General features: G+C 39.3%; 1 protein-coding gene across 1 annotated transcript in view; it reads right to left on the bottom strand.

The window, feature by feature from the left end:
- Positions 1-2,347: 2,347 nt before the first annotated feature.
- The window catches only part of ino80b (INO80 complex subunit B), a 13,613-nt gene continuing 4,698 nt past the window's right edge, over positions 2,348-11,262 (bottom strand). The window contains exons 2-5 of the mRNA XM_043712633.1: positions 8,881-9,070; positions 8,066-8,172; positions 5,394-5,566; positions 2,348-3,907 (exon numbers count right to left, since the gene is read on the bottom strand). Coding sequence (XP_043568568.1) covers positions 3,449-3,907; positions 5,394-5,566; positions 8,066-8,172; positions 8,881-9,070 — 929 coding nt within the window. The 3' untranslated portion in view covers positions 2,348-3,448. The remainder of the gene's footprint in view (positions 3,908-5,393; positions 5,567-8,065; positions 8,173-8,880; positions 9,071-11,262) is intronic.

The following is an 11,262-nucleotide window of genomic DNA, read 5'->3' as shown; positions in this document are numbered from 1 at the left end:
GGCTAGGCCAGCATTTATTGCTCATTCTAATTACTTTAGAGAAGGTGGTTTTAAAGGAGTCTTGGGAATTGCAACACCATCTTGGAGATGTTATAGGTACCATTACTTAGATGTTGTACAGGTCTTGCTGAATATAGACATCACAGCTGCATAATTCAATGTATTCCAACTATTATCAAGAAATGCTGGAAGCAGTAGGTGCAGCAAAGGCCTGGCCACATTCTGGCAATAGTACTGAAGAGTTGCACTCCAGAACTTGCTGTGAACCAAGCCAAACTGTTTCAGTACAGATACAACATTGGATAATTACCTAGGTCTGAACTTGTCCATGAAAAGCTGGACAGTTAACCTGCCAGTTACCTTCCAATCAGTAAAATGGAAGGGGTTAACAAGCAGTACTTAATGATTTGCTCACTCACCCAATTAGAGTTCCATCAGGGCCATCCAGCACCTGACGACTTTGGTTTAAACATGATCTTTAGAGATACACCACCAGATCACAGACAATTTCCAATGAAATGGATTTCATTTTTATTCAAATGAAGGCATTCTCTAGGAAGTTCAAGAAAAAAAATTAAGCAGTATGATATTTACAAAAATGGTCTTAGCCACATCAGTTCTGGAATAAAGGTGAAGAAAACAAACTCAATCTACAAACCTAAGTCTACCTCCCTTCAATATGAAATAGCAGTATGCCAGTCATGGGATACTGATTCCACAACAACTGATCCATCATAATGGAGTATAGTTTAAGCCAGAACCCAAGGAGCTTAAAAAGGGAATGCTTGAGCCAGCTTCCACCCAACCTGTAAATTTTGCAGAAAATAGAACAAGGTGCATGCCCTCAGTTAGGGAGACTGCAAGGGAGCACGATCAGCTGAGTGTTTTTTGTAGAACTTCCCTTTTTGAAATACCTGGTGAAAAGTTCAGAATGTAAAACAGTGCACAAATTGCAACAACTTCAATGACATCTTGTATTTAGTGTGCCTTTACAGTGAAAGCACCACATGCTGCTTTATGACATATTACTGCACCTGTTAAATACAAAGAACTCACTGTCAAGGAAACTCTTGCTCAAAACTGACTTGGGAGTTTCCAGTTATTCTATAGAATGAGACTATTTAATACACTGAGTAAGGGACTTCCCACACCAAACTTTCACCCAGGCAACTGAGAACATGCACCTCTTGAATTTTATACATAGTTCACAACAGCTTTTAAACTGTTCAAATGAATGTCAAGGAACATCCAATAGATTCTCAACATTTTCTCATTATTGGTTGGAATCTAATGCGGGCTAAAATAAATAAATTGAGGAATTTATAATTTATAGGTTTTAGCAGATACAAAGCTCAACCTACCCAATTTCCAGGACAAAATGGAAGAGAATGCATGATGAATGGATGACCCTAGGAAGCACAGAGGGACCTAGATGTGTGCATCCACCACTTCATTAAGGTAGCAGAACAGGTAAAGTAGTTGAGGCAGCATATGGGATATGCCTTTGAGTCAACACATAGCATTTAAGTTCAATGAGGTGATACACCACAGCTAGAATATGAAGTGCGGTTCTGAAATCCACATAGGAGGGATGTGATTGCCCTGGAGAGGGTGCAGAGGAGATTTACCAGAATGTTGCCTGGGCCAGAGATTTAGTTATGTAAAAAGAGCAAAGAGACTGGGATTGTTTTCTTTAGAGCAGAAGAAATGGAGTGCCACGAATCAGATGTGTAGATATGAAGGAACTTTTCCTTTGGTGGAGGGATTAATGACCGGGGCACAGATTTAAGGTAAGAGGCAGAAGGTTTTTAAGGTGTTGAGAAAATAAAATTCACCTGGAGGAAGAAGCCTTAGTAACTCTAAGTAGTATTTCGATGTAAACTTGCAACCAAGGCTACAAGCCAAGTGCTGGAAAATAAGTTATTTTTAACTGGCACAAATGTGATGACTCTAAACGATTTAAAAGGCAACTAAGCTGATCCCGAGCAACAGTAAAGTAAAAGAATAAAAGAAACAAGCCTTACAAACTGAAAGGAGAAAATCTTATAGAGATATGGACAGATGGGGGAAAATGTAGAAAAAGGTATCAAACATTATTTCAAAGTGAACTGTTCAAGTACAGCAAAGAGATAAATGGAAAAGGTAAATGTGGAACCACGATCAGAATGTTAGTTCAAAATGATCAACGTGCAGAATGGCATTTGACAAATTGGCTTTGGATTGTTTGATAGACAGCTAATAGCATGATCTGGTGTCAGGCATGAACTGAGATTACTTCTGAGTGCTTTATCATCTTCAGCTGTAACCTGGTGATCTCATTATCTTATAGAATTCACATATCTCGAAATACTTTTTCACCCAAAACATACTTTATTTAGATTTTATCAAATCTTACATAAAGCAGCCAACCTTTGCTGACCATTTCCTTCCACATTACAAATGCATAGGTGAGACAGTCAACAAAATGTTTATAACCATCTCAGTATATTCAAACTTCCAGTTCTGATGAAAAGTCCTTGACCTGAAATATCAACTCCACTTCTTTCTCCACAAATGCTTCCTGACAGGTTAAGACTGTACAATAATTTCAACAAATCTTTACTCAAATGGACAGCCAATCTCACTAGGTTGATGTCCTTTCCCTGGTTGGAACTGGGGTGTTTTCTTGCCTTGTCTGAGATTTGGCAATTCCTGTATAGGTACCAAACATATCTCCTAGTTGCATGGCTATAGGGTTTGCATGACCACTAAGGACAGCTGGAGTAATTGTTCGGGGTGGGGGGTGAGGTTAGTGTGGAACAAAATGAAAGAATATTGAGTTAACAAATAATTAGGATTAGAAGGACTGTAGGTTGGAAACTGGCATCCAAAATCTTGAATTTGTATGTAATCTACATTACTGGGATGGAAGTTTATTCTGTTCCCAATTAGAGTCCAATGAAACTGGAGAACAGTCAGTCTCAACCCACTAAGTCAACATTGCTCCAATTGCTTCTTATTGCACAAAGTTATTCACAGGAAAGGAATGGAGAAACATCACATTAGTGAGGATGAAATGCACCATTGCACAGGGAAGAGATTTTATTTTGGAACCAATCATATTGTGCTAGGCCACACTGCCAATGTAATGAACTGAAGAGGAACACAGTTTCATTCCTTATTGTATTGGCATTCTTTTCATTAATATTAAACTGCAGAATACAATCCATTAATCCTGCCACTTCAGTAACACAACCAATATTGTTCCAAAAGGAACAGCCATCAAATGAAGATTGGTAGGTAATTCTTATTACAGAATTATCTTATTACCAATTAGTTCTCTATTGGTAACCAGAGATTGCTCCTGGTTAGTGCAGGATTCCATTGTCAGAAGCCTTGAGCCAGTGGGCTTTCTCGATACCTTTCACTTATTTCCTCCAGGCTAATATTAAAAAAAGCTTGCAGCCCATCAGGCCAAACCCTGGATCAACAAATTCTTTTTGTAGCACTCAAGGCTGCAGAGCGGTAACCCAGTTTTAGAACAAGAGTACCTCTTGAAGTTTGAACAGCCCTCAACCCCACAGGTTACAGGGAGAGGCACAGGCTGCAAGACAGATGGAAGGGGGACTGGACATCCATGTGGAAAGGAGACAGTAATCGCTTCGGCGTTGTTGGAATATCTAATCATAGGATAGTGCATTCTTTTAGTTTTTCTCTCCCTCAGCGTTTTGACTTTGGCCTTGTTAGTCTTTGTCAGCCGTTCAATTGTTTGGTTTTTGTTGTCCTCTGCTTTCTTTGCAGCTTGCAGGCGCCTTTTTCGAGCACGCTCAGCTCGCTTTACCATCATCTCCTCAGTCATCTCCTTTGCTTTATAGCCCATGGGCAGCTCCAGGAGTGGTTGGCTTTGTTGTTTGTGTAGCAGGGCACGCTGCATAAACAAAGAAAATCTTTTGAAAAACAGAGTCAACAGTTTAAGCATTTTTATGCAATGAGTCACCATCTAAGGTACACTTCCTAAAGGCAAGTTCAAAACAGAGTCAGTAACTTTCAGGGACTGGACAAACGTTTGGAGAGCACTATGGGATTTTGAATATGTTAAATTGCCCCAAGGAGAATTCAAACTTCCTTCGAATAAAAGGAATTATCATGGATGTTGGAAATCTGATAAAAACAGAATGCATTGGAAATACTTTTTACCTGTGAGGGGAGACCCAGAGAATGTTTGAGTCAAATATGACTTCAGTGTTGAGGAACAGTCATTTTTGACTCAAACATCAACTCTGCTTCACTGTCTACATTTGCTGCCAGACCAGAGTATAATCCAGCACTTTTATTTCAGCTTCTCTCCTCTTCCCACATAAATAGGTCAAAATATCCTTTGTACTCTTCAAGGCCACAGTGTCCTTCCGAAAGTGTGGTCAGCAAAATTGGACCCTGCTTCAAGTTGGGCCAAAGCAGTGATTTACAAAAGTTTAAAGTTCCTTGCTTTTGTACTCTATGCATCCTTCTATACTGTAACCGTTGAATCATCTGTTTTAACTGTGTAACAATGTGCTTCAAAATCAGCCCCCTTTTCATCCTATAACATTCAAATATTTGTGAGTGTCTATCCTTTGAACTGTTAGTCTATGTTGTCTTTCTTCTTTCTAAATGCACTTCAAACCTGCTGCAATATTTCATGTGTACACTTCACCAGACTGTCTATTTCCTCCTAAAGCTTGTCACTATCCTCATTGTTTAAAGTTCTGTACTTGGCACAGAAAACAATGATCCATGTATCATATTCAGATTATTGATATTAAAAAAACATGAGGTATTGTTAATACTATTCACTCCCTCCAATCTGAAGGGTGACTATTCACTACTACTTTGTCCCTTAACCAATTTCTGTATCCACACTGCCACTGCCTCCAATTCTGTAGGCTTCAACTTTACTACCAAGTTTATGAAATGCTGACAGTTCATACATAGTTCAACTGCACTAAAGTAATTGACAATACAGAGAGGTTTAGCGAGTCAGTCAAATGTAATTTATATTTAACAAAGCCATTGTGGCTGCCACTTGTTAACACAGATTTGAGACTCGCAGTTCAAAATTTGGGTCATGAGGGCTGATTGAAACTGAACTATTATCACATTCATGAAAAGGAAGTTAAACCATTAACCATCAAATCAAACGATGGGGAGCTTAATGGAGTGCAAACATGCACATCTTGCAAGTTTTAAAGATAATATTGAGAGACAAAGGGCAAGATACCATCTGTGTGAAACAAACAGCTGAGCTGTGTAGATCAGCCAAAATTTGCACAAATATCTAACTTGTGATAGATTTCTTAATTCCCTCAAACTGCTGGCCAATGTGTACATCATTGACATATTGTCATATCCCCTGCAAGATGTGGCCCAACATTTACCTGCCTTGCCGTCAGCAGTGATTCATCAATCTCCTTCTTTAATTCTCCATTATCATCCAACTCTCCTTTCTCCAAAGCATCCAGCCATCGCTGCTCCTCATCCTGTTCTGGCTCCTGAAGGCTTTCAGAATCCAGGTCTGGTAAAGGAGATGGATCCAAGTTGCTCTCCTCATCTGTAAATGTTACAAATAATTCTGATCAAACTCTACATTTTTACCTTTATTTATTCCAAGGTAACAATGGAAGTGGTGCATCAGCATTTTGTTTTTGGTTGATAAAAATTATGGTGTGTGTCTTTCTCCTTATCTCTGTAACAGAATATGTTCTCACCGAGATGAGGGGGCTAGAGAATGATCTCAGATCTGTTAACAATCCCAATGTTGATAAGAGGTGATACAGCAACCATCAGCTACTGTAGAACCCTCCCCTCCTCCTCATGAACAGGAGGCAAACAGAGGGATAAAAACCACATATGGGCAATAAGTAATGGGTCTAAATAAAGATAAGGAATTGGCACAGGCTTCGTGGGTCAAAGGGACTGCACCTGTGCTGTATTTTTTTAAAATGAAAAACAGCAATGTGTGAACTGGACAAATCAATTCAGATTCTTCACAAACCTTCAACAAATTTATCTTATGCAACAAATGGTTATAATGGAATATACTGAGATTCAATGGCAGTCTTAAGAATGAGAATCGAAGAGAAGTGGTTTGTAGAGCTACAGGGAAAAGGCAGGGTAATGGGACTAGTTGAATTAGCCTGAGAGTCAACATGAATGCAACAGGCTGAAGAGTTACAACAAAAGGAGCACAAAACAACACTGTTCTATTATTGTATTAAATCTCCAATTTGCAAAGTTAATTTCGACAAAAACAAAAAAGAAATGCAAGTTTGCAGTGAGCATCCCTATTGAAATAATATGCACATCATGAAATTGTTGTTTCTATGCCATTAATGCAAATTAAACTTACTCTGGGTGGGTAGCTGGTAATTAATGGCATTTATGGCCCTGGCAAGACACAATCTAAGAGCATCAGAAAGAGAATAGCACATTTATGAAGATTTGTAGCTCAGGTTGTGCTTCAGGTTTAAGTTTGCTTGCTGAACTGGAAGATGTGTTCTCTGACGTTTTGTCATCATGCTAGGTTACATCAGAGAGTCTCCATTGAAGCGCTGGTGGGTTCTGGCCTGTTTTCTATTTCTGTATCTTGGTTTGTTGATGGAGTTCTGGTTTGAATGCCAAATGGTAATGTTACCCAGCATGGTAACAAAACGTCTGAGAACAAATTTTTCAGCTCAACGAGCAAACTTACAATCAGAATAGCAAATTTGTGAAGTCTCACTCAAGATAATAAAACTTGCTTATCTTTTTTTAAAATGTTTCCCTTCCTGATAGCATTTTCTGCTAGTCTTGTCATTTACACTCTGCTCCTGTTGAAAATTGGTCATTTCCAGAATGCAGTGCTGTTTCAATTCTCAGAAAACCTAATGCGCTAATTTATTTTAGAAAGTAATTTTAACACAGACTTAATTTGGAACATGGCACAGCAAACAAAGCAGAATGTGCATTTAACTAACAATTAAATGGACCTCAAACTTTAAATTTAATGTTGATCTCACTCTTTGTTACAGCTGCAAGAGAAGGTGCACATTGTATTCCTCATACTGTTCTAATACCCCAACACTTTGTATGGCATGATCTACCCATACTGCATGCAAAACAAAACTCTTCACTGGACCTAGGTACACGACAATAATAAATCAAATCAAAAAATTCAGTTAAGTGTGACATGCACTTTGATGGGATGAATAAGGAAATCATATATTCCTTGGAAAAGGAAAAATGAGATGTGGGTTCATTGGAATTTAGGAGTACAGACTCAAACCCTATAAAAAGTAGTTGATATCTTAAAAATACTATCAAATTATTAACAAAATAGTAAAGATCATTAAGACAACAGAATTTATAAACAGACAAGATCATTAAAATTAGATAACCTTGGTGAGACCACATTTAGAACAGTGCACAATTTTGATTCATTTTCTTTCCCATTTTTCTCCAAAGTGAAGTAGTATTTCTTGAATAAACTCACAACAAACAGCCTAGTCTTTAAGGACCAACTACTGCTGACTCAAGGTTTCTTTGCAGCTCAAGAAAGAAAATCCTGATGAATGCAGAAAAATACTCCTACACTAAATCTGACCAACTGATAGAACGTACCACACTGGGAGAGCTGTTTACCTAATGGTATTATTACTGGACTATTAATCTAGAGACCCAGGTAATGTTCAAGGGACCCATGAATTCCACCGTGGCAGAGGGTGAAGTTTGAATTGAATAACAATCTGGAATTAAGGATATAATGGTGATATTAAAACAGCTGGCAATGGTCAGGAAATACCATCTGGTTCACTGATGTCCTTTAGGGAAGGAAACTGCCATCCTTCCCTGATCTGGCCTACACGTGACTCCAGACCCACAGCAATGTGCTTGACTCTTAAATGTCTTCTAGGCAATTGGGGATGGGTAATAAATGCTGGCTTAGCCAGTAACACCCATATCCCATGAATAAACATTAAAAGAAAACAAGGCTGGCAGAGGTTATAGAAATGTCCAGATTAAAATACATGCCTTGACACCTTTTCAGATCATTACAATGCACAGCACTTACCAAGCCAAGCCCGATACTGGTCCAATGGCACTTCATCTGGTTCATCATCAACCATCAAAGGAGAGGGAGATTGCTTTAGCTCAGAGGCCAAAGAAAAGTGGGGCACACTGTTACATAATAAACAAATTATGAATTACATGTACACTGCTTATTTCAAACAAAAACCTAGTCCCTTCATTTCTTGGTCAATAAGGTCATCTGTGGTGTCTATAATCAATTAGTATATTTACTAACCAACAGAAGACAGGATGCTGCATAACTAGTCTATTCTAACAATGGTACATTCTTCGCTACCCTAGCCCATGCAATAATTGGACAATTGTTTCAGAGTGGCATCTTACAATAAATTCTTTGAATTCTTACACTTTGTTAACTGTATCCTGAAAAACAATTAAGCAAAGGCAAGGCCACGTTCCTTATCCTTTGCCAACTGCTCTTATTTTTGAATTGCCATAGCAATCATTTTATTAAGAGTTATTTTAAATGAGTCCATGAATAATATTGACCAGACAGGGGTGGCACCAGTTTAATCTAAGTCAGCAATTTTGTATTGCAGCCCACAAATTGAATTCAACTCCTGACGATTGGGCTGCTTGTCCAGACCAAAGCCACTGTCCTACCATGGAGGTTTTGACCTCAAATTTGACAGAGATCCTCAGATAGGAAAATTGCCAATTTCTCAGTGAAGACAAACTATTTTCTGCTAAAATGACTCCTTAAAAATATAGGAGCATTCCTTAATAGGGCATCAAGGGGTCAAAATGAGTTAGCTATAAAAAGGCAATGTGATGTATGATTATGAAGGTATATGTTACCTCTTTGTGCCCATGGTTTGACCGCCCAGTTTGATTTTAAGTTTTAGCTGGGGTTTTCCAGTACCAGAATCAGATTCCAGAGTTTCAGAGGAAAAGCCAAGCCCCACATCCGCTTGGTGATGCTTCTTCTTGTGTTTCTTGTGCTTCTTGTGTTTCTTCTTGTGAGCACTGTGCCCACCAGCTTCGTCCTCTGTGGAACGGCAAAGGATACAGGTCAAATGGTGCCAAGGCAGCAGTGACCTCTCACCAAAACTACCTGCTACTCAAGCCAATAGCCAATACAAACTGCCTAAGAGGAAACAAGACTGACAATGTCAAATCAATTGTGCATCTTGTACGGCAAACACTCAACCTTAAACAAAATGCTCTGACTGTGAAATTAGTGTACACTTGCTGTGCCTTCATGCACAGATTCATTATTCTGAGGATGTATTGGTATAATTGGTACCATTATGCTTTCACACTCATTTCTCATAGTTCTGTTGCTAGTTGTTGAAACAATAAATCATACCTTGGTTTTATAGAGTTGAAAATACCCTCCAGACAACAGACTTGGATGACCAGCTGTAGTGCTGACTGTCCTGTAGATGTCACATGCCCATTACACTTTACTAACACTTGAATAGACAATAGGTGCAGGAGTAGGCCATTCTGCCCTTCAAGCCAGCACCACCATTCATTATGATTATGGCTGATCATCCTCAATCAGTATCCTGTTCCTGCCTTATCCCCATAGCCGTTGATTCCACTATCCAGAAGAGCTCTATCCAACTCTTGAAACTATCCAGAGACTTGGCCTCTACAGCCTTCTGGGGCAGAGCATTCCATACACCCACCATTCTCTGGGTGAAGAAGTTTCTCCTCAACTCGGTTCTAAGTGGCCTACCCCTTATTTTTAAAACGGTGTCCTCTCGTTCGGGACTCACCCATCAGCGGAAACATGCTTCCTGCCTCCAGAGCATCCAATCCTTTAATAATCTTTTACGTCTCAGTCAGATCCCCTCTCAGCCTTCTAAACTCAAGGGTATACAAGCCCAGTCGCTCCAATCTTTCAGCGTAAGATAGTCCCGCCATTCTAGGAATTGACCTAGTGAACCTACACAGCACTCCCTTAATAGCCAGAATGTCTTTCCTCAAAACTGCACACAGATGTGCCGTAATTTCATCCTTTATAATTGACTCCAGCATTTTTCCCCAACACTGAGGTCAGACTAACTGGTCTATAATTCTGTTTTCTCTCTCCCTCCTTTCTTAAAAAGTGGGACAACATTAGCCACCCTCCAATCCGCAGGAACTGATCCTGAATCTATAGAACATGGTTCAAATATGTGCGGGCTAGGTGGAATAGACATGGGAAATGTGGAGCTACAGAGATTGAGTCTGGGTGAGAAGGCCTTTGGAGAGTTGGTGTGGACTTGTTGGGCCAAATGGCCTGTTCCCACGCTAGGGATTCTATGAATCAAGCATTTCCAATAGTTAAGCAGTCAAGCCATACAAACAGAAGGGTCTTGGGTTTAATCAGTGATTGGTGTTCAGTTAGATGCTCTCAGAATACAAGCCAAGGCAGTTGAATTGGTCTCATTTGTGAGTAGATTGATTGTGGTTGGGTGAGGTGGAGGGGGTGCAACTACAAGTGCAAGAAAAATATTATTGCTAGTTTAGGGTCTTTAGATGATTTCACTAGTACATCAGTGCAAATTAATCCCACAAGTAGTTTCAACATCTTTTTAAAAGGACATCTGTACTGCCCAAAACTAACCACTCATAGTATAAAGCAAGCATTAACAACGGTTATATCAGAGATCTGAGGCAGACACCTGCATCTTTTGCATAAAGAATTCATCAATTGCTTTTTCGAACAAGGGAGAAAAACTTGCTAAAGTGAGGCCAGCTGCAAGTTGCTTCCTTACTTTCCACACGAAGAACCATAAGATTTATTTAATTCAATCAATATTAAACAATGACTATACTGCACTCCCCAACATTACAGGGTAATCTTACTTGAAGCAAAATACTATGGCGCTTTGCTGCATGCTAGTTCGGAGCCAGGCTGAATCTTGCCTTTTAGCTTTCTTTTTGGAAAGGTGACCAAGTATATCACTTTATTCCTAAGTCTATTAGCAACCAGAGATGAGCCAGTAACATCCCAAAATAACAGATACCTGATGTTTATCAATACAAAACAAACTAGTGATGTTTGATCATTCCCTCTCCTTTCAACACTTGATCCCATTGCACCCTTCTGTCCCAAACATTCAACTCAGACATGCCCCAAAGGTTCCACTGCTTAATTTCTCTCCTGCTCCTTGTCTGTAGGATGTCTGATGCCAAATTCATTTACAGAGTAATGACAATTTGGTCTTCTAACCCGTGCCACTTTAG

This window comes from Chiloscyllium plagiosum, chromosome 1 (genome assembly GCF_004010195.1).
Source record: "Chiloscyllium plagiosum isolate BGI_BamShark_2017 chromosome 1, ASM401019v2, whole genome shotgun sequence".
NCBI lineage: Eukaryota > Metazoa > Chordata > Chondrichthyes > Orectolobiformes > Hemiscylliidae > Chiloscyllium > Chiloscyllium plagiosum.
The sequence above is the reverse complement of the archived record's forward strand: the minus strand, read 5'-3'. Positions and strand labels throughout refer to the sequence as shown.